This window comes from Balaenoptera borealis, assembly GCF_965194805.1.
Source record: "Balaenoptera borealis genome assembly, chromosome: 17".
Classification (NCBI taxonomy): domain Eukaryota; kingdom Metazoa; phylum Chordata; class Mammalia; order Artiodactyla; family Balaenopteridae; genus Balaenoptera; species Balaenoptera borealis.
This window is the reverse complement of record NC_138876.1, coordinates 38,271,415-38,298,550: the sequence shown is the minus strand read 5'-3', so window position 1 is coordinate 38,298,550 and position 27,136 is coordinate 38,271,415. Positions and strand designations below refer to the sequence as shown.

Below are 27,136 nucleotides of genomic sequence, written 5' to 3'. Positions count from 1 at the left end.
TCTTACCGGCCCAGGGATCGAACCCATGTCACCTGCATTGGCAGGTGGATTCTTAACCACTGTGCCACCAGGGAAGTCCCTGTTTATGGATATTTTGAGGATAGCCATTTTGACTGGTCTGAGGTGATATCTTGTAGTTTTGATTTGCATTTCTCTAATAATTAGTGATGTTGAACATCTTTTCATGTGCCTCTTGGCCATCTGTATGTCTTTGGAGAAATGTCTGTTTAGGTCTTCTGCCCATGTTTTGATTGGATTGTTTGTTTTGATGATATTAAGCCACATGAGCTGTTTGTACATTTTGGAGACTAATCCCTTGTTGGTCACATCATTTGCAAATATTTTCTCTCAATCTGAGGGTTGTCTTTTTGTTTTGTTTGTGGTTTCCTTTGCTGTGCAAAAGCTTTTGAGTTTAATTAGGTCCCATTTGTTTGTTTTTATTTCCATTACTCTGGGAGACGGATTGAAAAAGATAATTGCTGTGATTTTTGTCAGAGAGTGTTCTGCCTATATTTTCCTCTAAGAATTTTATAGTGTCCGGTCTCACATTTAGGTCTTTAATACAGTTTGAGCTTATTTTTGTGTATGGTGTTAAAGAATGTTCTAATTTTATTTTTTTACATGTAGTTGTCCAGTTTTCCCAGGACCATTTATTGAAGAGACTGTCTTTCCCCCATTGTACAGTCTTGCCTCCTTTGTTGTAGATTAATTGACCGTAGGTGTGTGTTTATATCTGGGCTTTCTATCCTGTTCCATTGATCTAGTTCTGTTTTTGTGCCAGTACCATACTGTTTTGATGACTATAGCTTTGTAGTATAGTCTGAAGTCAGGCAGCCTGATTCCTCCAGCTCCATTTTTCTTTCTCTAGATTACTTTGGCTATTTGGGGTCTTTTGTGTCTCCATACAAATTTTAAGATTTTTTTATTCTAGTTCTATGAAAAATGCCATTGGTAATTTGATAGGGATTGCATTGAATCTACAGATCTGTAGATTGCCTTGGGTAGTATAGTCATTTTGACAATATAGATTCTTCCAGTTCAGGAACATGGTATATCTTCCCATCTGATTGTGTTGTCTTCAGTTTCTTTCATCAGCATCTTATAGTTTTCAGAGTACAGGTCTTTTGTCTTCTTAGGTAGGTTTATTCCTAGGTATTTTCTTTTTGATGCAATGGTAAATGGGACTGTTTCTTGAATTTCTCTGTATGATCTTTCATTGTTAGTGTGTAGAAATGCAACAGATTTCTGTGTATTAATTTTGTAACCTGCAACTTTACCAAATTCATTGATGAGCTCTAGTAGTTTTCTGGTAGCATCTTTAGGGTTTTCTATGTATAGTATTATGTCATCTGCCAACAGTGACAGTTTAACTTCTTCTTTTCCAATTTGGAATCCTTTTATTTCTTTTTCTTCTCTGATTGCCATAGCTAGGACTTACAAAACTATGTTGGATAAAAGTGGCAAGAGTGAACATCCTTGTCTTGAGGAACAAACTTTAAATTAATAACAGAAACACCAGAGAGCTTTTGTGAAAATGTTTAAAAAATTAAGTTAGTAAAATTTCAAAAGGTGCTTTCTTTGATTCTTTCATTATTTACCTGAGAATATTTCTTTGCCTAGTTTTTTTCTCCCTACCAGCTGTTTAGAAACTGAATGAAAGTTTCTCAGATAATCTTTTTTTTTTTTTTTTTAATATTTATTTATTTACTTTTGGCTGCGTTGGGTCTTCATTGTTGCATGTGGGCTTTCTCTAGTTGTGGCGAGTGGGGGCTACTCTTCATTGCGGTGCGCAGGCTTCTCATTGCGGTGGCTTCTCTTGTTGCGGGGCATGGGCTCTAGGTGTGTGGGCTTCAGTAGTTGTAGCACACAGGCTCAGTAGTTGCAGCTCGCAGGCTCTAGAGCACAGGCTCAGTAGTTGTGGCGCTCGGGCTTAGTTGCTCCACAGCATGTGGGATCTTCCCGGACCAGGGCTCAAACCCGTGTCCCCTGCATTGGCAGGCAGATTCTTCACCACTGTGCCATCAGGGAAGTCCCTCTCAGGTAATCTTAATATTTGTTCTAAAGAAAGTATGCAAACAAGAATAGAATCTTAAAGATATTTTTGTATTTACATTAGCGGCAGTTAATAATTTACTAGATAATCTTTTCATTAGTTTACTTTGAGAATAGCTTAAGAACAATGATCTTCAGAGGCTGTTTACTTTTGAAGTAATCTAATACTGTTTTCTTTAGGTAAAAGTAACAATATCAGACATTAATGTCACCTTCAAGAATGTTCCATTACCTAGATTCATAGTAATGAATATTTATGGCATACACTTTATGTGTGGAAAGGAGAAATCATTAACAATTCAGCATTATGATTACAAAACATTCGTCTAAGAGTACTTAGATTATATCATTGCATTTTATTTTACTTTGACAAGATTTTTTTAAAACTTAGGTATCAAGTTATACTTTAGCTCCTTTTTATTCTAAACTGCAAGCCATGTGTGCAAACTTAAAGTGTATGTTTTTTGTCTTAATTTCAAAAGTTGTTGTTTTGGGGTGTATTGAATGTATTGCTATTTCGTTAGAAAAATTGTAACTCTAAAGTACAATATAGCAACACTGTTCCTGAATAGAATGCAAAATTTATATTCTAATGGTTAAGTCTGTTACTGCCTCTTCACTTTCATTAGTAAAGACATTCTGTTTTTATGAGTTTCAATTTTGTCTTTGGTGAACAGCTGTAGGAATAAAGTATTCTTGTATGTATTGAAGCTAAACAGGGAATGTTTTAAACAGTCTTCCAAAGCATATTTTTAATGATTATCCAAGTTGTTGAAATAGGATGGTTACAAATAGGGACTAATAGAGCTAATGAATAGAGCATATCAGAACACAAAGAGCACCATGTTTGTTGCACTAAAAAATTAATTTAGCCATTTTGCAGTTTATATTTTCTCCTCTTTTTTGGATGCTGGCCTTCTAACCCTCTAGTGCTTGATCCTTCCTTATGTACAGAGTTTAGGTCCCCATAGCCCATTCTAAATTAGGCTCTGGGCTAGGCCTGTCTCTTTATATTCAGAGATCCAGAATGTTCTTTAGGGCATAAAAGGGAACACAGTTGTTCTCCCTGTCCACACCCCACCGCCCCCAGTCTCCTAGGGGCTCTTTGAACAGCCTTCTTTCTGGCCTCTGCTAGAGGACCATCCTTTGACTTCTGTTCACTGACCAGACATCTTTCTCATCATTCTGAGAGAATACATATAGTGGTGTCTCAGCCCGAGAGTGAACACCAGAACCTGACCAAGTCCATTCAGGGCAATTGAGGCTGCTTCTGCTGGGGTCGCAAGTCAGTTTCACTCTGCTTGCCGCTTCCTGTCGCCTTGAGAGTGGCTGTCTGGAACACTCCCTTGAAAAGAATTCTGAGCCTGCTGCCAGGGGACTGGTGAGCAGAGTCGCCAGGGCTTGTGAACTGGGTGTGGTGGCTTTTTGGGCGTAACCTGGGTTACTGGAAAGAGCATGTGTGGCATTTGTAATCAAAGGACCCATGATTGAGCGTCACCTGAAAATGTCATGACCTTGTGCAGGTTTCCCCAAAGTCTGAGAGTCCTCATCTGTAGAGTGGCGTAACAATAATCACACCACACAGGGCAGGCAAAACGGCTTCAGTAATATAAGACAGAATGTGGGGGCTTCCCTGGTGGTGCAGTGGTTGAGAATCTGCCTGCTAATGCAGAGGACACGGGTTCGAGCCCTGGTCTGGGAAGATCCCACATGCCGCGGAGCAGCTGGGCCTGTGAGCTACAACTACTGAGCCTGCGCGTCTGGAGCTGTGCTCTGCAACACGAGAGGCCACGATAGTGAAGAGGCCCCCACACCGCGATGAAGAGTGGCCCCCGCTTGCCGCAACTAGAGGAAGCCCTCGCACAGAAACGAAGACCCAACACAGCCAAAAATAAATATAAAAATAAATAAATAAATAAAAGATTACTATTTAAAAAAAAAAAAAAGACAATGTGTAGTGGTGGTGGTTTCTTGATTTAATCTATCACCCATGAGGAAGACATGCCAAAAGGATGGCACTGTGGCCTGCAAGGTGAATCAGAAGGACCTCATTGAATTTGGCAGGGCGGGGGGGAATCTTTATAATACATTTAAAAAATCTGCCTACTGGGCTTCCCTGGTGGCGCAGTGGTTGAGAATCTGCCTGCCAATGCAGGGGACACGGGTTCGAGCCCTGGTCTGGGAAGATCCCACATGCCGTGGAGCGACTAGGCCCGTGAGCCACAATTGCTGAGCCTGCGTGTCTGGAGCCTGTGCTCCGCAACAAGAGAGGCCGCGATAGTGAGAGGCCCGCGCACCGCGATGAAGAGAGGACCCCACTTGCCACAACTAGAGGAAGCCCTCGCACAGAAACGAAGACCCAACACAACCATAAATTAATTAATTAATTAATTTAAAAAAAAAGAATAAAGAGACTTTATAAAAAAAAAAAATCTGCCTACTGAAATGGGGCTCTAAGGAAGGATACAACTTCATTTTACTGCTTAAACTTTCTCCTGCACACTGTATAACTTAGAGGATTTATAGCTTCTATTATTGGAAACAGTGGCTGTAATTATAATCCAAGTCAAAGGACTGTCAAGGGTAGCTCATTCTTATATTTTTGTTTCCTTGAACTTTCTCTTAATAGTTAATTCTTAGTCACTTAGTCTGATTCCCTGAAATTATTTGTGCTGTAATCTTTGTCTCTCAGGATTTCCAAATGTCTCTTACTTTCTGGTGTTAAGAAAGTCCTCTTCCTGTGGAGGCTTTCAACTGCCACCCCCTTCTCCCCAGCCACTAGTATAGCAGAATTCCTTTTCATCTAAATGGAACAGCTAATTTGACTGTCTTCCCCATTAGACAATAGACTACCTTGTGGGGGGGGAGGAATAATGTATATTGATGTTAGCATAGTGCCTGGCATATATTTGTTGCCTAATAGATAATTTTTGAACAATTCAGTGGATGAATTAATGAATGTTATAACGTTTATTCTACATTTTACTTGGTTGCTGATGTTTGTTTACCCCCTGGACTGCTAATCCTTGAGGGCAGGGACCATGCCTTATTCATCTTTGTATAATCCAGTTTTAAGCAGAGTGTCAGGCACATAGTAGATGAACTAATTTAGTCAATTTCTTAGGCAGGTAGGATTTTTTTTTTTAACATCTTTATTGGAGTATAATTGCTTTACAATGGTGTGTTAGTTTCTGCTTTATAACAAAGTGAATCAGTTATACATATACATATGTTCCCATATCTCTTCCCTCTTGCATCTCCCTCCCTCCCACCCTCCCTATCCCACCCCTCTAGGTGGAGACAGAGCACCGAGCTGATCTCCCTGTGCTATGCGGTTGCTTCCCACTAGCTATCTGTTTTACGTTTGGTAGTGTATATATGTCCATGCCACTCTCTCACTTTGTCACAGCTTACCCTTAGCAGGTAGGATTTTATGGTAAATCTAATTTTCCCCAGAATATATTTACCACAATTGTTTGACATGAAATAGCAAGTGTTGGAAATTTATTTTAATATCAGAACCAGGACCATGTAGACAGGGGCTTATTTGAATAAATAAACACATTTGGATCAGAATTCTAAAATTTGATTTAAATAAATTTTAATTGAAAAGTCCAAGCTTAATTTCATTTTGATTTGCCCATTGAAATTGTACCCAAGTGAAAGGCACATCTGCCATTAATAGTTTTTAGAAAATATTTCCAAATATCGGAGTATAAAAATTAGCCAGCTGTCTGAAAAGATTATATTAGATTATAATTTATATTCATTTTTAAATTTTTAGCCATTTTACTGTGAATATTTCACACATACAGAAAGTACGTAAGATATAAACACCTCAGTTGTCACTGAGCAAACACTTGGTGTATCTGCCACCCAACTGTGACTTCTCTAAAAGGTTACCCTAGAGATTACAACATATATTGTTGACTTTTAAAAATCTCATATTAAGTGGTACTTTCTCTTCCTGTACAATGCAAGGACCTACGATGAGTTCAGTTCCAATTATCCTCTCTTGAGCTATATGCCATTATTGTGTATTTATATTCTATTTGTATTTTGTGCTCAAATCATTATTGTTGTTATTATTTGTTATCAATATTCACAATTAATTATCATTTTTGTTGTTCTTAACTTCTTTGTCCATCTTCAGCCTTCCATCTGGTATCATTTTTCTTTTGTCCAAAGAACACCCTTTAATGCTTTCTTTACTGCTCAGCTGCTGGTGACCAATTCCCTTGTTTTTTTCTGAAAGTATCTTTGTTTCATTTTCATCCTTGAAGGACTGGTTTTGTTTTTGTTTTTTTTCTTGTAAACTTGTAGGTTGTCCTTTCCTCCCTAGCATTTTGGAGATGTACCTCCATTGTCTTCTGACTGCTTTTGTTTTTATTAAAGCCAGCTGTCTGAATATTTTCTTCTGTCTTATCCAACTCGTTAGTTTTCTTATAACTCTGTCTTAATGGGTTAAACCCATCCACTAAGTTCTTGATTTGGCTACTGTATATTCTATTCTTTAAAAAATCTCTCATATCCCTTTATTTTGTGATTTAAGTTCCCTGGCAAAATTCTCGTTTTTTAAGAATCTCTTTGAATATTGCAAGTGTAGTCACTTTAAAGGGGAGCCCATTAGCTTCAGTATCTAGAGCAGCGCCCGTGGTCTATTTCTGTTGTCTGTTGTTTCTGCTGGTCCTTGTTTTTAGCATCCTGTCTTCTCCTGTTTCTTGTATTCTGGACATTGTATTTGAAAAACTGAAGAAATAATTTGAAGCGTGGGATGGTATCTTTTCTCCACTAAGGATTTTGATAGCTTCTTACAGGGGCCTAGCAACTGGCAATTCCCTCAGTTCAGTTGCAGGATTCAGATGATGCAAAGCTGGGCCCTGTCACTCTAAAGACTTGTCTTTGCTGGTTCACCTTACTCCAATAGTGAAGCCCCTTCAGGGTCTTATGGCAAAGCCCTGGGGATTTCTACCCTCCATCCCCACCCAGCACGCCCTGTACTCCCGCTCTTAACTCTGGCTCAGCAAGGCTGTCAAGGTGCTCTCAAGCTTTTAGCTCTCATCTTCTTTTCTGGAATCAGCAATTGCCTTCAGCGGTATTTCTGCCTTCTCCTGGATCTTGGCCCCATAATTCCTCACTGCCTTGCTAGCTAATACCTTCTCACAATGTTGTTTTTATTTTGTCCAAATTTTCTAGTTGTCCTCAGTGAGAAGATTGGTTTGTATAACCTAGTTCACCATTACTGGAAGTGGCAGATCTCTTAATTGTTATTATTTTACAGTAAGTCTCCTACATATGAACGAGTTCCCTTCCGAGAGCGCATTTGCAAGTCCAATTTGTTCGTAAGTCCACCAGAATTAGCCTAGGTACCCAACTAACACAATCGGCTATATAGTATTGTACTGTAATAGGTTTATAGTACTTTTCGCACAAATAATACATAAAAAACAACAACAAAAAAAAATAAAACATTTTAAATCTTCAGTACAGTACCTTGAAAAGTACAGTAGTACAAATACAACAGCTGGCATACAGGGGCTGGCATCAAGTGAACAGGCAAGAAGAGTTACTGACTGGAGGAGGGAGAGGAGGTGGGAGATGGTAGAGCTGAAGGATCCTCAGCAGTGGGAGACGGAGGGCAAGCTGCAATTTCACTCACACCTGATGTTGATGGAACACATGTTCGCATCGTTGAAAATTCACAATTTGAAGGTTTGTATGTAGGGGACTTACTGTATTTTACTCTGACTTTCTTCTCCTCTCATATACCTATATCCAGGGGTTTTTTTGTTTTGTTTCGGTTTTGGTTTTTTTGTTTGTTTTTTTTATGTGCTGCGTGGCTTGCGAGATCTTAGTTCTCTCACCAGGGATCGAACCCAGGCCCCCAGCAGTGAAAGCCCAGAATCCTAACCACAGGACCGCCAGGGAATTCCCTGTTTCCAAGTTTTAACTTGAATGCCTGGCCATCTTCTTACTAGTAATTTTTTCTTTTTAGAGAATGAGGCGTAATAATAATATTCTATAACATATTTCATATTAAGAATATTTTTGAAGCTTGAAATAATTTTTCCTGAGTATAAAAGCTACTATGCTCATGTTAGACACTCTGGAAAATGCAAAAAAAGGTACAATGATAATGAAAGGTACAAGGCACCTCCAGACCCACCACATGGTTTATAACATTGTATGTTTTGGTGTTTTTAGTCTGTGATTTATGCATGTGAACCTACTAATAAATTGGAATCAAAAATTTTTATACTACAGTTATCAATTAACATTATAATGTGAACATTTTCTTGTCATTAATATTTTTTAATATGATTTTTAATGCTTATGTAGCATTCTCTTATTTGGTTGTAATCTTATTTAGTCATTCTACTTCTGTTTCAAATTTTCATTACTACAAATAAGTCTGCAGTGATCATTTTTGGACACAACTTTCTGTGTAAAATTCTAATTGTTGTGTAATTATTATCTCAGTGGGTTTGAGTGTTCTTAAGGTTCTTTTATTGAGGCTTTTAAAAAGAGAGCTGATAATTACATTTTAGATTTTCAGTTGTTTAGATTAAAGCTGCAAGTCTCTCACTGTTCATTTAGGGTCTGAAATATGATTTAAGGGTGAAGAGTACCTTAGATCCCCTGAGAATATACAGGGACCTGGCACCACTTAAGTAACGGGACAGACATTGAATTTATTTACATGTGGAAGTAATCATTGTCAGGAACAAGGAAACAATATGCAACACCACAAGAACACTTCATAAATAGAACAGGAACAGTTGTACATGACCTACCAAAACAGACAAAGAAAGCCCAAATGTTAGTGAGCATTAACTGAACAAGAACATAAATATGTCCTGTCTTTCTTTTACATTTAGATTAGCTGTGGTCATTACATAATCTGCTCCTGGCAAGTCTTAACCATCTTCTTGGTTCTCATTTGTGGTGACATTTCATTCTTGGTCAGAATTGATGATTGGGTGATTTCCATTTTCTCTTTTTCGGGAAGTACTTCTTACCCACCGTTCTTGGGGGCTTTGACTTGTATTTGACCTTTTCCATCCAACCATGTTTAGTATCTACCATGGCTAGTTCACCGCCCACCCTCCACTGCTTTGCACAGACCTAGGTCTTCATGGGTCACCCTGTCACCCTACTGTATCCACATCCTCCGTGGAGTGCCACATTCCCATCCAACAATTGAGGTTTCACAGGATAACACAGTAAATATGTGTCAACATGAAGACCTTCTATTATGAAGATTTCACTCTGTGATTAAAAGAGCACAGTGGTGAGTCATTTGTGAAGTGTCATGACCTTGCCATCACATCTTTGCATTATCTGTCTCCTTTCTCTGGACTCTCGAGGAACAAGGGCAAGTGGAAGGGAACTTGGCCCCAGGACTGTGGTCTCTGCTTGTGGGCACAGAGAGAAGGGCCACAGGGCCAGAGGGACAGGGGAGAGGATGACAGTGACCGGAGCAACTAGAGCACAGCCCAGCGTAGGACCCAGGACCCTCTGTGGAGCGAGAACACACGGGACCAGGAACCACGGAACGATGTGACACGTTCAGAGACTGAGCAGGAGAGAGTGCGAAAGCACACGGGACTAGGCATGAGGCCGTCAGAAGTGGGAGAGGCAAACACACACGGAGGGCGGGCCTGAGCACCAAAGGCTGAATAAAAAAAGGAGGCTGAGAGGCCAGAGGGACAAGCCAACACGTGATTATTCGGACAGCCTGCGAGTACTTTTCCTACCTAAAGTCAACCTTGTCATGGTCCTTATTTCCGATAATGACAAGATTTTGTCACCCAGGCTTGAAATTTCAGTGTCCCCTTTGCTTCTTTTTTATCCTTGCAGCTCGTCACTTCCTGTGTGTCTAATAATAATTCCACCTCCACGTGGAAAGGCCTTGAGATTCAAACCTTAGCTCTTCCACACGGAGGACCTAAGTAACCTCTCAAACTAATGCCTAAGATGACAATCTGACAGGGTTGTCGTGAGAATTAGAGATGAAGTGGACCCCAGACCCTCATTACTGCTCAGGCAGACTATTGCAGTACTTTCCAGAATGCTTTCCTGCCTCCGTTTTAGCCTCCCAGCCTTTTCTAGCTTGGTCTTCCTAACGACAGCTCTGATCACGTCATATCCTGCCTCAAAAACCTTCATTAACTTTTTGGATAAAGCCCCAAATTCCTCGCCTGGCTTTGAGGACTCGCTGCCATCTGGCCCCAGCCTGCATTTCTGGTCTCATCCCCTAGCACTTTCCTTTGTCTACTGTGTTTTAACCAAATCGAACTGCTTGCTCTTTTCAGCGCAGGCCCCTGTCCCGGTGGCTTTACTCATACTTGAAATTGTTCTTCTCTCTTATTTATTTGTTTGTTTGTTTGTTTTGGGGTCGGGGGGCACACCGTGTGGCTTGCAGGATCTTAGTTTCCCAACCAGGGATTGAACCCGGGCCCCAGCAGTGAAAGCGCCGAGTCCTAACCACTGGACCGCCAGGGAATCCCGAAATTGTTCTTTTCTACACCTCTTGGGTTCCAAAACCTTCTCACCTTTCCAGCCCCTGTCCAAACGCTCCCATGTCCACTGCACCTCCCTGTGAACCCCGGTCTCGGCCTCAGGCTTCAGTAGTATCTTTCTCTGACTCTCCATTATTCTTTCTGTGAAGTCTTGTTGCGCTTATGGCTTCATGCTTTGTGTTACTTGGGTGCATGACTTATTTAATCTGTTGTGAATCCTGGGAGGCTCTTTCCTAAGCACTTAACAAAGCACCTACTCTAGGAGGCAGCTAGTGGAAGTGTTATGATAAGTAAAGCAGGCAAGGGGGTAATAACAAGTTGATCAAGACTTGACAGGCCCACTGGAACTGAAAGGACAGGAAAGCAGCTGCATAGCACTGTCTCCGGAGATCTGAGACCAGGTAACTTTCTGATGCCACCCAAGAGCTTTTATATGGTTCTTGTTAAGGTTTGAAGAGGTAAGGCAACTAATTTGAGTCACTATTATATGCCAGCTACCCTTCTAGGTGTTTTACGTAATTTACTCATTTGAACCCCAAACAGATCACATTCTTTCCTTCCTTAATATTCTCCATTGGCTTCTTGTTGCACTTAGAATAAAACCCAAACTCTGTAACTAGCCCTAAAGGATCCCTAAGTCTGGCTTGTATTTCCTAACTGGGTTCACTGCCCTGCCTCACCTAGCCATTTTTCTCTCTTACCCTCTGTACCCCACCCCTTCCTTCATTAAAGCTTCACCCATGAATCCCAAATTGATGTGTTGGGTGTTTTTTTTTTTTTTTTTTTTTTTTCAAACCTTCAAAAACCAACCCCATTATGATAACAGCAGTAAACACATTGCCTTTGTCTGGTGCTTAACTTTTCAAAACACATTCTTAGGTTATTTTATCTGATCTTATTTCAGTCCATAATCTTTGGTCTGCCTTTTCGAAAGATAAGAATATAGAGAGAATAAAATGCCAAGAAAACTTGATGATTTGTCAAAGAACATCTTTGCTAAATCATCTGCCCGTTGTGGAACTAACTCATACTTTCCTTTAAGCTTCAGATAATGTTCTGAAAGATTTTCTTCAACTCCAGTTTTGCTAATCATACTCTCTTTAAAATGTGCTGGGAAGTTTCTCGGCTCTTTGGAGAGAAACAAGAAACTGGCAGTTCTAGTAGCCACTGTGGGGAGGGTGACTGTCAGATAGGAATAGGAGGGAGACTCAGTTTTCACTATATACCTTTCTGAACCTAAAAAAAGTTTTAGGGCTTCCCTGGTGGCGCAGTGGTTGAGAGTCCGCCTGCCAATGCAGGGGACACGGGTTCGAGCCCTGTTCTGGGAGGATCCCACATGCTGCGGAGCAGCTGGGCCCATGAGCCACAACTACTGAGCCTGCGCGTCTGGAGCCTGTGCTCTGCAATAAGAGAGGCCGCGATAGTGAGAGGCCCGCGCACCGCGATGAAGAGTGGCCCCCGCTCGCCGCAACTGGAGAAAGCCCTCGCACAGAAACGAAGACCCAACACAGCCAAAAATAAATAAATTAATTAATTAATCAAAAAAAAAGTTTTAACCACAAGCTTGTGGTATCTATTTAAATTAGTAATATATGCGTATGCTCTGGAAAATTGCCATTCTCATTATTATAACTTCAAAACGCAATCAGACCATATTAGACAGTTTGGAAAATAGAGGAAGAAAAAAAGGTCATTCCAAATTCTACCACAATCAAAAAAACAACCACTTGGGATTGCCATTTCAAAATGGATTCTAGAGTGGGTATTTTGTAAAAGGAATAACCTGACTCCCCATTTGAACCTCTTCTGTAAGTAGGTACTTCCGAATATGATTTTTATAGTAGGAAATGCCTTTAGTTACTGTTGTTAGTAAAAGAATTTTCTCTATATAAAAGATGAAGGTTATTCATCTTTCTCTCAGTTTTGACAAGAGTGAAACATAGAGCTCTATCACAAGTTTCTCAGCTTAGAGCAAAGGAGAAATAACAACGCAGTCTCAGCCGAGCCTCACCAAACTCTAGAAAACCTGCCCCCCACACCTCTAGCCCCGTCACAGTTGGTCCATGTGTCTATAAGCAGCACGGGCAGTTAGGAAGAGTAAAGGAAATAGAAATGCAGCAGTGGAATTGTCAGAATCTCGCACTTGGTTGGATGTAAGGGAAAAGGAAGATGGGAAGCCCGAAGATAATCAGGTTTTGAGGAAGAACAGGAGACTTTAAGAGATTAGGTTTTGGAATTGATATTCCTGGATCCCAATCCCGTTTCTACAGTTTGTTATTTGCCTGATCTTGGGCCGCGTTCTTAACCCCTGAGCCTCAGTTTTCTCATTTACAAAACAGGGATAATTTTGCACCTACTTCATTAGGTTATTGGAGGGCTTAAGAGAGAAATTCCACATAAAGCACTTAGTGCAGTGCCTGCGTGTTTTCCACTTTTAATTATTAATGGTGATGCTGTTTTGTAAGACAGAGAACAGGAAAGGAGGAGCAGAGGTGGGAGGTGTTAAGGAAGATGGTTTCCGCTTTGACGGGCTGAGTTTGAAGTTCCCGAGAGAAATATATTCAGCCGCTTCTAGGAGACAGAAATGGGGGCCTGGGATAGAAAGCGGCTCGCCTGTGCTCCTGCAGAAGTAAGGGTCTGCCACTAAGTAGCTTTGCACTCATTCTCTCCGACACTGCTTCCTGGATGGGCTCAAAGTTCTTATTGTTTGAACCTGTGAAAAATGTTTGGTCGCCTGAACAAACTCGTTCGCGTGTGCGTGACTAGCTGGAGAGTTTTTCCAACCACTGGCGTCAGTGCTGCTGCACGTTTGTTCACTGCTCCAGGGTGCCCAGCCCCAGGGCACAGTGAGGTGAAAGCCAACTGCACGCCAAGCCATGTGCCCTTGGCTGCATGAATGGGCTGGCAGTGTCTCTGCCTCAGAAACGTTTGCCTGGGGTTTCCCTGGTGGCGCAGTGGTTAAGAATCCGCCTGCCAATGCAGGGGACACGGGTTCGAGCCCCGGTCCGGGAAGATCCCACATGCTGCGGAGCAACTAAGCCCGTGCACCACAACTACTGAGCCTGTGCTCTAGAGCCTGCGAGCCACAACTACTGAGCCCGCGTGCCACAACTACTGAGCCTGTGCTCTAGAGCCCATGAGCCACAACCACTGAGCCCACGAGTCACAACTACTGAGCCCGTGAGGCACAACTACTGAAGCCCGCGCTCCTAGAGCTCATACTCCACAACAAGAGAAGCCACCGCAATGAGAAGCCCACGCACCACAACGAAGAGTAGCCCCCGCTCGCCACAGCTAGAGAAAGCCTGCGCGCAGCAACGAAGACCCAAAGCTGCCATAAATAAATAAATAAATAAATAAATTTCTTTTTAAAAAAGGAAATGTTTGCCTGCTCCCTCAGTGGGTGGGGCTTCGTGTTGAAAGGCCACCAGCTGTTGAAGTTAAACTCCATGTGGTCAATGTAATGTTCGATTATAAGGACCATATACTGGGGTTACTTAGATTTTTTTCTTTCTTGCAGATCATCAATGCCGTGGTACTGCTGATTCTGTTGAGTGCCCTGGCTGATCCAGATCAGTATCACTTTTCAAGTTCTGAACCTGGAGGTGACTTTGAGTTCATGGACGATGCCAGTAAGTACATCAGACAACTATTGTAGATATTTTGGTATTTTCAAGGGCAGGGAATCCAGCTGCCAGTTCTTCCTATTCAGTTACAAATATTGATTCATGGGCCCATTTGAACTGATACTTAACTCTCTTCCCATCATTACAAGTCAGAACAACAAATATTTATGTGCTACATGTATTCTGCCTCTGTTCTAAGTGTAAGAGTCTCATTAAAATGTCTTTTGTCTTCCTTTTTTTCATCTTAATGTTAACTTAGCCATTTTTAAAAATTGTTTCTTTGTCATAATCTTTTTGCGCTGGGCCTTCTGGCCTTTTTGGGAGGAGAGGGAGTCAATGGCAGGAAGGAAGGGTCAGATGATATTACGTGTCTTATTGTGTCTTCAATTATGTTTCAGTATTTACCGTTCTTCTAGGAGGTGATCATTCTCCATTCTAGAAATCCTTTTGATGATTATTTTGTTGCTTTTTCCAGATAAATAGAAATCTACACAGGGATGTAGATGTGTGGGGTATGCAGAAAGGAGGTTAGGCCCCCAGCTCTAAGATCATGGAAACCTAAACATCATATAACTGAAGTCAGGCTGTGTCCATGCTAACTGAAAGGGGCAGTACTGTGCACAGTCCCAAACAAAAGGTCACGCAAATTTATTTTTCATTGGCTTCGCAGAACTTTCAGTGCATTTAAAAAAAAAAAAAGTGTCTGGAGCAAAGTGAGTAAGGTGGAGAGGGGCTGAAGATGCAGTTTTAGGGAATGACTAGGAGCATTCAGCAGACATGGTGAGACTTGTGAAATTTATTCTCGGAGTGAGAAAACCATTCAGTGGTTTTCAGTAATTCCGCGGTTATGAACTGATACGTGTTTTCAGAAGATCCCTTTTGTTGCTGAGTAGAGGATGCATTTAGGGGACTGGGTGTGTGAGTACAAAGGCCTGGAGACTGGTTTGGGGGGTGTTTCTCTGCGATCCAGGCTACACTGGGGATGGGGAAGAGGGTGGGTTTGGAGGTGGGATTGACAGAACTTCCTGGTATGGGCAGTGAGGGAAAGGGAGGAATCAAAGATGACTCCTACTTTTCAACTTGAGTATATATGGTCTGCATCCTTACTGGGGTGTGCGACGGTCCAGCCACCGCAGGGGGTCTTCCAGGTCCCGACGGAGAGGGGTAAGGGACTGAATAGCCCCGGGAATATGGGATCAGAAGGACCAAGACAACTGATGGTCGCGAGGCGCTTTATTTAGAATTTACTGAATCTTATATAGACAGAAGAGGAACTCATTATTAGAAAATGAACCCATAGAATTGCTTACCATCTCAGTTCAGTCACCACCATGGACGTCAGCAAGTTTACAACGACCATCCTTGAACATTATCTGCCCTCAACCAGGCACACACAGCCCCCAGCCATAAGGAACAAGCAGGACTCTTCAGTTCCCTGAGGTCTCCTGGCTTGAGATAGTTTTGCTAATCTCTTTTACATTCCTCAGGCCTGGAACAAAGAGTGCATTCCAAGTCAAGGGTAAGGGCTTTGCTTTCTGTGAGAGACATACTGTCTTCTCCAGGAGTTACCTCGGGCTAAGACTGCATGCCTCCCACAGGGTGAGGGAGTCTAGGGTCGGGAGATGGGAACACACCTTGGAGAAAACTCGACTGATGTAAGTGGCTTAGCATAGTTGTTAGGAGTGTGGCTCTGAAGCCAGAGACCGTAGTTTGAAACCTGACCCTGCCATGTGTGACATGTGATAACATTGGGCTAGTTACTGATGTTTGTGTGGCTTAGTTTCCCCCCTCTGAATATAGGGGTGATCGTAGTATCTACCTCGTGGGATTGTTGTGATTAAATATGTTAGTGTATGAAAAATGTTTCGAATGGGGTGTGGCCCATAATAAGGGCTCAATGTATTTCACTGTTTTACTAACTGTTCTTACTTAGATATATTAAAGTGGAGAGATTAAAAAGGTAGTTTGATATGTGAACCAGACACGTGGGCCGAGGTAAATTTGAGGACATAAGCTTCGAAATGGTATTTACGTTAGGGAGATAGTAAAGACTTTTCCTGAAGGAGCCCTGACATTAGAGGTCAGGAGGAGGAGCCTGAGAAAAGCTGGAAGTGAAGTAAATGCAAAACCAGGAGATGCTTTATGTCCATCATCTCCTACCACCATTGCTTCTAGTAGATACCATGGCATTATATCATCCTGGGGTTCGGGACCTTGTCAGACTGAGACGTGACTTCTGCTGTAACATTGCTCATTCTCTCTGTTCTGAATAACCCTGTTACCCTGATGGATTCCTCCAGAAAGATAATGAATTCCATTAATATTAAATTAATATCTCTCTGCCTTCCTTCCCCTGAGTTAAAAGACTATATAATCTATAAATACAATGTTTGATTGACATTTAAAAATAAGTTATCTTTCACTGTTTCCAGTAGCAGGATTCCCTTTCTAAGTAATTGAGGTTAGCAAAGAAGTTTTAAATGATTCAGATCCAGTTGTATCTGAATCAAATAGTCACACTGCCTGCCTTTTTTTAATTGCCAGAGATTAAGCTGGGTGGTGACCTGTCTGACAGTATAGGCTTAATTTACCTGACTTCAAAGGCTTGCTGGTACTCAAGACTTTACAATAGTAATTGTTTTGTAATGACCTGGATATTAATTACAGTGCATTTGCAGTTTCTCTGATATTTCATATATTTGAAAGAAGTGAATGAATAGTTTATAATTACTTTTAGGACTATCTATTGATCATTTAAATCGCATGGTTAAAAAGATACAGAAGGGGACTTCCCTGGTGGTCCAGTGGTTGGGACTCGGCGCTCCAATGCAGGGGGCCTGGGTTCGATCCCTGGTTGGGGAACTAGATCCCACATGCCGCAACTAAGACCTGGCACAGCCAAATAAATAAATATTAAAAAAAAAAAAAAAGAAGATACAGAAGGATGAATATTCATTCACGTGAGTGAATCTTTTTTTAACTTTCCTCTTAAATTTTCCTTTCGTATGTTTTGATCTCTTTTTAAAAAGAACTTTGTAGGTCAAAGATCATCATGGCTGACAAACCTATCTATATTTAACATACATGAGGATACAACTAAGTAGTCCTTGAAATGGGTACAATCAATTGCTTTGAATTGTGCTTGAAAATTGTGGTATATAACAATTTTTTTGTTTTGTTTTTTGCGGCTTGCGGGATTTTAGTTCCCTGACCAGGGATAGAACCCGCGCCCTCGGCAGTGAAAGCGCGGAACCCTAACCACTGGACCTCCAGGGAATTCCCGGTATATAGAAGTTTCAAGTTGATATCTTTTTGGAATGGTGGTAGTCATCTCAAGATTTTATCCAGAAGGACAGCAGGAGTGTATCTCACTTTTCCATGTGATCTTTTCCTAAAATGATCTGGTAGAAGAAAGTCAGATCCCTATGATTTATATTAAAATGGGGCATATAGGAGAATCCACCGGGATAAAGAAAAAAATATAAAGAGTTCTCTTTTTAAAAATACCTATCTCTTCAACATTTGTATTTTTACATATTTTATATACAAAAATTTGTAATATATATTTATAATTTACAAATAAACATATTTATGTAATCAAAAATTGACTATGCTAGGAAAGACTGGGAACTGTCATAGATGGGAGGAAACAAAGGAGATACAACTACATGCAGTACAAGACCCTGGATTAGATTCTGGAATGGAAAAAGGACGTGAGGGGGCAAAGAGAAACAGGTAAAATTCAAATAAGTAGACTTCATGAAATTTTATTTGTGAAATTTTAATGGACTGGCAAGGAACTGTCACAGGAAGTGTCAGAGCCAAACATAATGCCAAACAGATCATCCAGATTAATTTCTGATTCATTTTGCAGCAAAATTGTCTTTCAAGCCAGACTTACTTTATTCACCTGCCCTGGGGAGGAAATGGTCATAAAAATAATGAAGAATTTGTTTACTGTATATAGGAACCTGGTTTAGGATAAAAACACTACTACATTTATTGGAGAAAGGATGGTCTTTATAGTCAGTGGTTCTGGGTGAAATCAAGAAGAGAAAAACAGATACTTCATCAAAGAAGGTATCCATATGACCAATAAGCACATGAAAATATTCTCCACATTATTAGTTGTAAAAGAAATGCAAATTATAAGCACAATAGTGAATCACTCCACCCCTTCAAAATGGCAACATTGAACAGAACTGACAATGCCACATGTTGATACGGCTTTGGAACCACTGGATTTCTCAAGCTACAGCTGGGAGTGTAAATCGTTCAACCACTCTGGGAAAACTAAAGCTATATAGATATACATCCATCCTATGACCCGGCAGTTTCACTCCTAAGTATGTACCCTACAGTAATGAATGCTTGTGTCCATCATTAGCCGTGTATAAAAATGGCCACGGTCGCTTTATTCATAATAGCCAAAAACTGGAAACAATCCAGATTTCCACCAGTGGTAGAATGGACAGAAGTGAAGAGATGAAACAATCCAAACAAAATGGGTGCTGGAGATTCATTATACTTCTGTGTATGTTTGAAAGTTTTGGTAATACAAACTAAGAAATAGAAGGGAAAAGAAGAGCGGCTGAGGCTTTCCACATGGCTCTTGGCACCACATTGGGAAAGGCCCAGGCTGCCTACCTGCTGTCTGTTCACATACCCTCAAACCAGCAGGGCACTTGGTCTGCAGAGCTTGTCCTCTTGTGCGTGACGTGCCAATGTCTTGAGGAAATAGACATACATATGCAACAGCCGGGAGAGCGGAGCCACAGGACCATCCTGGCCCTTTATTTTCATCCCTCTACCCTCCCATCCTTCCATCCTGTCATCTCTTTAGCTTTTTTTCTTTTTTCTTTTTTTTTTTTTTAATATTTATTTATTTGGCTGCGCCAGGTCTTTGTCGTGGCATGTGGGCTCTTTTAGTTGTGGCAGGCGGGATCTAGTTCCCTGACTAGGGATCGAACCTGGGCCCCCTGCATTGGGAGCACAGAGTCTTAATCCCTGGACCACCAGGGAAGTCCCATCTCTTTATCTAAGTCACATGGCTCAAAAGGTTACATATTCTACACCTTGACTACATCTTATTTTTTTTACAAGGATAATTCAATGGATATTTATTTTCAAGATCTTTTTACAAAGATGGAGGTGTAAGAAGACCACTAGGGACGGTGAAGTAATTGGCTTAATCAAGACCAGCTGTTATCATCCCTTGATCTGAAGGAGAGATGGGAGGCAGTGGCTACTAGAGCTGGGAATGAGAGTCATACAGAGTTGAACTCCTTATAAGGAGCAATGCTACCTTTTTGGTCCAGGGCCAACCCCGAGGCAGCCTCACAGCAGGGGGCAGCCTCTTCCTCTCTGATCCCTTGTCTGGACTCCTCATTGAGTGAACTCAACTAACGCCACAGGCTAAGGGAGCCCTGTTGATGGCCCATACCGGTGTGCCTGCTAGGGCAGATAACTGGATGGTGAGAGTGGGTTTGGAAAGACAAACGGAAGACATCTGGTAGAATCATTCACCTCCTTATCCGGATGTTCCACTTAACCAAACTTGGTGGACATTTCCCCGTTTTGCCTACAAGAAAACCGTTTAAAAAAAAACAACACTCTAGTAAATGTCTTTTTTAAAATTAGATACATTAAGCCTGTAGAATTCCTTACTTGTTTGAGTTTGCCAGCGACTGAGCAGGAACTAAACTAGCACAGGTGTCCAGTGCTGCTTCTCTGAGGATGCATTTTGTTGTTGTTTGCATTTCAGTGGTTTTGAAATTAGGATGTGATTTACAATTTAACATAGATTTAGTATTAGGATCTTTTTTTTTTTTTTTTTTTTTACTTCAAATCTTTATTTTGAAAAAATTCAAACTTTTCAGAAAAGTTCCCTATAGAGTGAACACCTATCTTGCTTTTTTCATTAACAATAATTTGGAGTTCCTCATTCTTTATAGGGTTACCTCTTATTAAATATTGAATAAGTGTAAAACTGTTTATAAAATAAACTGAGTAATTGTACTGTAAGTACTTGTGCAGCCACAGCTTGATTTGAGGAATTGAATTTTACCTTAACTTTCGAAAGAGCCCCTCTGATCTTGGAGATAGCTGCCACTCTTCTGAACTGTTTATCATTCCTTTGCTTTTCTGTATAAACTTACCACATACATTTGTATCACTGAGTGATCTATCGTTTTAAGCTTCACGTGCTTGAACTTTATATTGTGGATTCACACAGTACGCCTTCTTCTGAGACTTGCTTTTTCAACTTTACTGTGTTAATGAAAAAATTATTCAGATGCTTGATAAAGATGTTAAGGAAGACTTTATTCAAGATGGGCTACTGTAGTGGGGGCCTTGCAGTAGGGGAGAAAATCGAGCTCAATTCCCCCTCCAAAAAGGACAAGTGGGGATTATAGCCAAGGAGCAGGGTGGAGGTCAGCGAATGGAAAATCACTAAGAGGAAACATCAAGGCTAGGGGGGTTCTTGCTAGATAACGCAACAGGATTCTTGCTAAAGGCAGACCAGGGTGATATGCTATTGAAGGTGAAAAATAAGTAATTTGACCAGATATCAGAGTGATTGTATACCAAGAGTGAGGTATACTAACTCCATAGGATTCTTGCCAAAACTTGACTAAATGGGCCAAGGATAGAGCCTAAGGTGTTTGGTCAGAAGAGAGAGTCTTTGTTATGTGTCTGCGTCTAATTGGGAAAACCTGTATGCTTCCAGCACCCAATTGCAAGGGAATCTGGGAAATTTAGATTTTAGCTTTCCAGCCTCTGCAGAATAGGAAGGCACATTAGAAGGTGGGAATGAAAGCTTGGTGCCAATTCACCACCTCTCCTGCCAATATGTGTAGTATATGGTAGGGCTAACCCTACCTTCTTTGTCAGAAATCTTCTAATTATTCTTGCTCATTTTTTTCTTCTGTGCTTGAGCACCACATGTCCAGTTGTCAGGAAATACTGCTGTATATCTCTTAAATTTGTTGATTAGCTTAGGGAGAAGCAACATCTTTACATGTTGTATTTTGTACATCTTTTTTTTTTTAAACGACTTTATTGCGCTATACTTTGTATGCTGTAAAACTTACCCATTTTAAGTGTACAACTTCATGATTTTTAGTAAGTTTATAGAGATGTGAAATCTTTAAAAAGTCTAATTAAAACTTACACCTTTCCAATTGTGCAAGTCTTCTTTAGTGTCCATCAGTAATGTTTCCAAAATTGTTCCAAATAGATCATGCATTTTTTAAATTAAATTTATTTTATTTCCTTCTCTTAAGGTCTAGTCACACATCTTGGTTCCCCAGTGACCATAATTACAAAAAATGTAAATGCTCCTTATTGGTTTTCCTATTTTTTTAAAAAAATTTATCTATTTATTTATGTACGTATGTATGTATGTTTGGCTGTGTTGGGTCTTCGTTGCTGCACGCGGGCTTTCTCTAGCTGCGGCGAGCGGGGGCTACTCTTCGTTGCAGTGCGCGGGCTTCTCATTGCAGTGTCTTCTCTCGTTGCAGAGCACGGGCTCTAGGTGCGTGGGCTTCAGTAGATTTGGCACGCGGGCTCAGTAGTTGTGGCTTGCGGGTTCTAGAGCACAGGCTCAGTAGTTCTGGCGCACGGGCTTAGTTGCTCCGTGGCATGTGGGATCTTCCCGGACCAGGGCTTGAACACATGTCCCCTGCATTGGCAGGCACATTCTTAACCACTGTGCCACCAGGGAAGTCCAGGTTTTTCTGTTTTTCTATAAGCAACCTTTATGAGACTTAATTATGTCAGTATAAATTTCTCAATATGAGAATAGCTGGCAGGAGCTAATTTCCTTATCTTAGAAAGTGAGGAGTTAACAGAGATTCTCTGAACTTGACATTTTCCATATATTACTTAACTAATCCTTTGTAACTTATAGTTTAAATCTTAACACCTGACAACATGTATGAACCTTGAAAATATTATTCTAAATGAGATAAGCCAGACACAGAAGGCCACATATTGTATGATTCCATTTATATGAAATGTACAGGATAGGCAAATCTAAAGAGATGGAAAGTACATTAATGGTTGCCAGGGGCTGGAGGGCGGGGGGGGGGGGAAGGGGAGTGACTTCTAAGGATATAGAGGGGGTTTTTTTGGGAGAATGAAAATATTCTGGAATTAGTGGTGATGGCTGTGCAACTTTGTGACTAAAAAACCCACTGAATTATATATATGCTTTTTTAAAGGGTGCATTTTATAGAATGTGAATTATATCTTAATACAAAAAATTTATGAGGGAAGAAAAGACCCAGCCCAAATAACCACATCCTCCCATAAATTCTTTTTTGTTCCTCTTGGCTGAAAATATTGTTCCCTCTGAACTCCCTTAGCTTGTCATCTGTTGTCTGCTATTGAATTCTTCCATCCCTTCCTAGTAGATGCTAAGCATCTGAGAGCAAAGATTATGTCCTCTTAATCTCTACAGCCTCACATTTTTATCCCATGTTACACACCTATTTAGTATTCATGAAATAAATTTTGGGTTTAAGAATAAAGTTGTAAATTAGCAAGTTACAAGAAACCCCTCTTCTATCTGAATTTACTTCAATAAAAAGTTACAAACAATTGCCACACAAATAACAGAAAGTATATTAGAGCTTTGCTTCTGTTTTAGGGGAATAAAATTAGTGCCTTATGCTTATTCTTCCCCAAGCTTTCAACCTCAGAACATGAAGCCCCATAGGAGGGACTTACCTGGGTTTTGTGTTCACCCCCGCAGGGGTTGAGGGCTTTTGTATTTTGCTCTCAGTAGCTCATATTGTTGCTGTGAATTCATCTGAAAATAGTTCTCTTCTAGACTTAATGGTGAAACTATACCCCAAATACTGTTTGTTTTCATGAGCCAAAAATATGGCCGAAAATTGAGCCATAAGAATGACTTATGACTAGGCAAGTATGATGTGGGAGCACAAATCAGGTGCTAGTTATCTATCTAGCTACCAGTTTTTTTGTTTGTTTTTTTTTTTTAATGAGTTTTTTTTTTTGTAACTATTTAATTATTTATTTATTTTTGGCTGTGTTGGGTCTTCGTTTCTGTGCGAGGGCTTTCTCTAGTTGCGGCAAGCGGGGGCCACTCTTCATCGCGGTGCGCGGGCCTCTCGCTATCGCGGCCTCTCTTGTTGCGGAGCACAGGCTCCAGATGCGCAGGCTCAGTAGTTGTGGCTCACGGGCCTAGTTGCTCCGCGGCATGTGGGATCTTCCCAGACCAGGGCTCGAACCCGTGTCCTCTGCATTGGCAGGTGGATTCTCAACCACTGCGCCACCAGGGAAGCCCCTAGCTACCAGTTTTATGGGAAGGACACAAACCCAAGAAATGTTAAGGAAGAGTAGAATTAGAAATAGATTATTTTAACAAAGGCATTTCAGGGAACTCCTTTATATGCCTATTCTATTTCAATGATTAATTGACTAAGTATCAGGAAATGCTTTCTAATTATGCCTTGGCGGCCTGTGGTATAGCTTTTCTTTGGAACCTTTTCAAATTAGAACTGAGTCATTAAGCCAGGAATTTAATTTAGGAAACAACTTGCCGGCTGTGTGCTCTGACTTTGGTTGGTGGAGCTACGGTGCAAAGAATAAGTAAAGGATATTCCTGTCACTGACGAGTACTTTACTGATTGTAAAAATCCCTATATTGTTAGTAGGACCAGTTACTCATTTGCCTGTTGACATAATTATAAAAGAAATGAATTTTAATTCCTCAGAGTAACTCTCATGTTTACCATGGTACGCTACACACTACTTCAGAGGAGCTGACTTGTGCTCTAGACTGCTAGGAGATACAAGGTTCATTAACCTGTTTTATCTTCTCTGCTCTGTGTTTTTATTTGATTTACACTTTGATCCTACCTAAGCTATTCGACATGCTTGTGATATATTCAGTCTGTTCAGTGTGGTTGGTGTAGTCATTTATAGGAATAGAATTTTGAAAATTTCCTCATCAAATTAACAGTTTTTCTGTGGTATCTCATTGTGAGTGGTGATAAGATACTTTATGACTTTCATTTTATTTGTGCCTTTTAAATTTCTCCTGAGTTTTATATTCTTTGAAAAAGATGGAAATTTAAAAAATTTTAATGATTATGTGAGATTTAGTTCTGGAGTGGTTTTCTTTTTTTTTCCAGAATAGGACATAAAATTATTCAAGATTTTAGTTTTATTCTGTATTAATATTTTATATTAATAAAGATTTTATTGCTATGCCTAATATTAATATAAAAGATAATTTATATAAATTTTATTATAACATAAATATTAATATAACCATTATATTTTTATTTTTAAATAAAGCCTTGGATTTGTTTGTTTGCTTGTTTATCTGTCTGTCTATTTCTCTTAAGATCTATGAGGGAGTCAGAGTATCCTGTAATGGGCTAGCTTTTATAAAACTAATTTTTTCTCATTATAAAATAGGCTTGTACAGAATTTGGAAACTGTCAAAGTAAGACAAAGAAGAAAATAATACACTTCTGCCTGAGTTCAAGTTTTAGAGATTACTACAAGTTCTGATAGGCTTTGCACATAATGAAGGATGTCCAGCTCCTTTTAGGGACGCTCTCTGGTTTCCCAGGACTTTGAGCTCCACTACTGCATTTGCTTTACCTCCTTCACAGCTGGGTAGCATGGTGGCCAAGAGCATTGCCTCTGGAGTTAGACTTCTGGGGTAGAATAGCTCATCCACCACTTGCTAGCTGGGCAACCTTGGGCAGGTTACTTGCCCGGCAAAAATACTATGAGGCATACATGAAATGTCCTTGTTGGTACCTCTTCCCTCATAATAAGGGAAGGTGAGTTCATTTAGCATTAAAATTATAAAGTAAACTATAAAATATATATGTATCCTGAGAGAAATCATGCTCTTTTAAGTACTGACTAGTATTAACTATCTCTTGATTCTCTTATAACCTTTTTTTTTTGAGAATCAAATTTTTACTCCTTTAGTAAAAGTCATCAGCTTTATTATAAAGGTACTGCATTAAATCTAGAGACCATTTCAAGGAAGCTTCATTTTTTTTTAAGGTGGCAAATGGTCTTTGTTGATATATATACATCTGACACAGAAAGTACTTTGACCTTATGATTCTGTTTGTAAACCTGCTTAAAATATCCTCTCATCTCTGAAGCTGAGGATATAGTGTGGGTGGCTCTAGAACTGGAATGCTTTCCTTTGGAGAAATACCTGTAGCAAGTGGCAGCCTCGGTTGGTTCATTTGGTCAGTATTTAAAGCTTAAGTAGAAGCAGCATAGTATAGTAGAGAGAGCCAAAGATTTGAGTCATAAGAGCTGGGTTAGTCATAGTTTAGCCTTTTGATGCAGATCCTATCTCAGCAAGTTACATAACCTCTGAGCCCTGGTTTCATAATCCATTCACCGGGCACAGTTAACATCTACCTCGGAGTAATGAAGACTCAATGAGGTATCTGTGAAAATGCCTTGGAAACTGTCAGCACTATACAGATACTTTACTGCAAGCGTTTTTGTACTCTCTTAGCCTGATTATAACCCTACACGTTACCTTCAGAAACCCAGGTATACTGTACTTCTAATCAGAATCTCCTGAAGATATGGTAACATGACCTCTTGAATAAGTCTTCAGTTTGTACCTACTGTGAAACAGGCTTTGTACTAGAGCTGCTCTGTTCAACAAAGATATGATGCAACCACACAAGTAATTTTAAATTTCTTAGTAGCCTCATTTAAAAAGGTAACAACAAACAGGTGATTAACTTTAATAATGTATTTAACTCAGTATATCCCAAATATTATTTCAACTTGTAATCAGTATAAAAATCATTAATGGGATTTTTTTTTTTTTTTTTGATACTAAGTCCTTGAAATGTGGAGTACATTTCAGTCTTACGGCACATCTCAGTGCAGATTGACCACAGTACAAGTGCTCAGCGCCCACATGTGGCATCTGTCACCTTCTCAGTGTTGAGGTTGCAGTAGTGAACGAGACACAGCAGCTCCTTTTCCTCAGGAAGGTTCCTGTAGCAGAGACAGACAGTACACGAATAATCAAGATAATAGTGAAACATGCTGTAAAGAAAATACAGCAGTCACGTGGGCATGACCGGGAGGGTCACATTAGCTAGGATGGCCAGGGAAGATCTTGGAGGTGTTGAGCTGAATGATTAGAAAGGCGGAGCCAATCATGTGAAAATATGAGGGACATTACTTCTGTTCAGTGGGAACTGCAAATGTGAGGCCCTGGCATGGGATGATTTGGCTGTGTTTAGTGAACTGAATGGTGAGGCTGGATTACAGTGAGTAAGAAAGTGTGGGATGAGATGAGAGGAGATTGGAGAGGTTGGCAGGCTCTAGACTAAACAAGAGACATAAAGGTCCTGATAAGAAAAAGAATACCTCATTTGTTATATATATAATTCAGTGGACCAGAAGACCAAACTTTTAAATACATATACATAGATATATTTATAGATACATTTGATATAGACCTATGTGTGATTTAGGGAGAAAATCTTTTAGGCACTTTGCTTCCATTAACAATCATCGACTCAGACTCCAAAGGAACTCTGGTGGTTAACTTAGCATAAAGTTCCTGTCTATAATTGGTTTATAAACAAAATGCCTTTGAGGAGTGACTTTAAAATATGTTAAAACAGTGGAACTACTACTGATTTTCTTTCTTTTTTTAAAAAACTTTTTTGCAGACATGTGCATTGCTATCGCAATTTCTCTTCTCATGATCTTGATCTGTGCAATGGCTACTTACGGAGCATACAAGGTAAGCAACTTAGAAATAAGGTCCTGGCCCTTTTCCTTGGTCCCTTACACATGTAATCTATGCAGCTATCTGTAAGAAGTAAGGAATGATTGTTCTCAGTTTCCTGTAAGAATCTTTAAAAGTTTAAATCTCTTGCTAATGTTACGTGG

General features: G+C 40.2%; 1 protein-coding gene and 1 long non-coding RNA gene across 4 annotated transcripts in view; one reads left to right on the top strand and one right to left on the bottom strand.

Moving 5' to 3' along the window:
- The window catches only part of LAPTM4B (lysosomal protein transmembrane 4 beta), a 69,181-nt gene that overhangs the window by 13,040 nt on the left and 29,005 nt on the right, over nt 1-27,136 (top strand). For all 3 annotated transcript variants that reach the window (XM_082364471.1, XM_082364469.1, XM_082364470.1), the window contains exons 2-3: nt 14,095-14,206; nt 26,914-26,987. In XM_082364471.1, coding sequence (XP_082220597.1) covers nt 14,095-14,206; nt 26,914-26,987 — 186 coding nt within the window. The remainder of the gene's footprint in view (nt 1-14,094; nt 14,207-26,913; nt 26,988-27,136) is intronic.
- LOC309615203 lies at nt 2,792-14,084 on the bottom strand. The gene is made up of 2 exons (XR_014236626.1): nt 4,490-14,084; nt 2,792-4,155 (listed from the first exon to the last, which is right to left on the bottom strand). It is a non-coding gene; the product is annotated as an uncharacterized lncRNA (long non-coding RNA).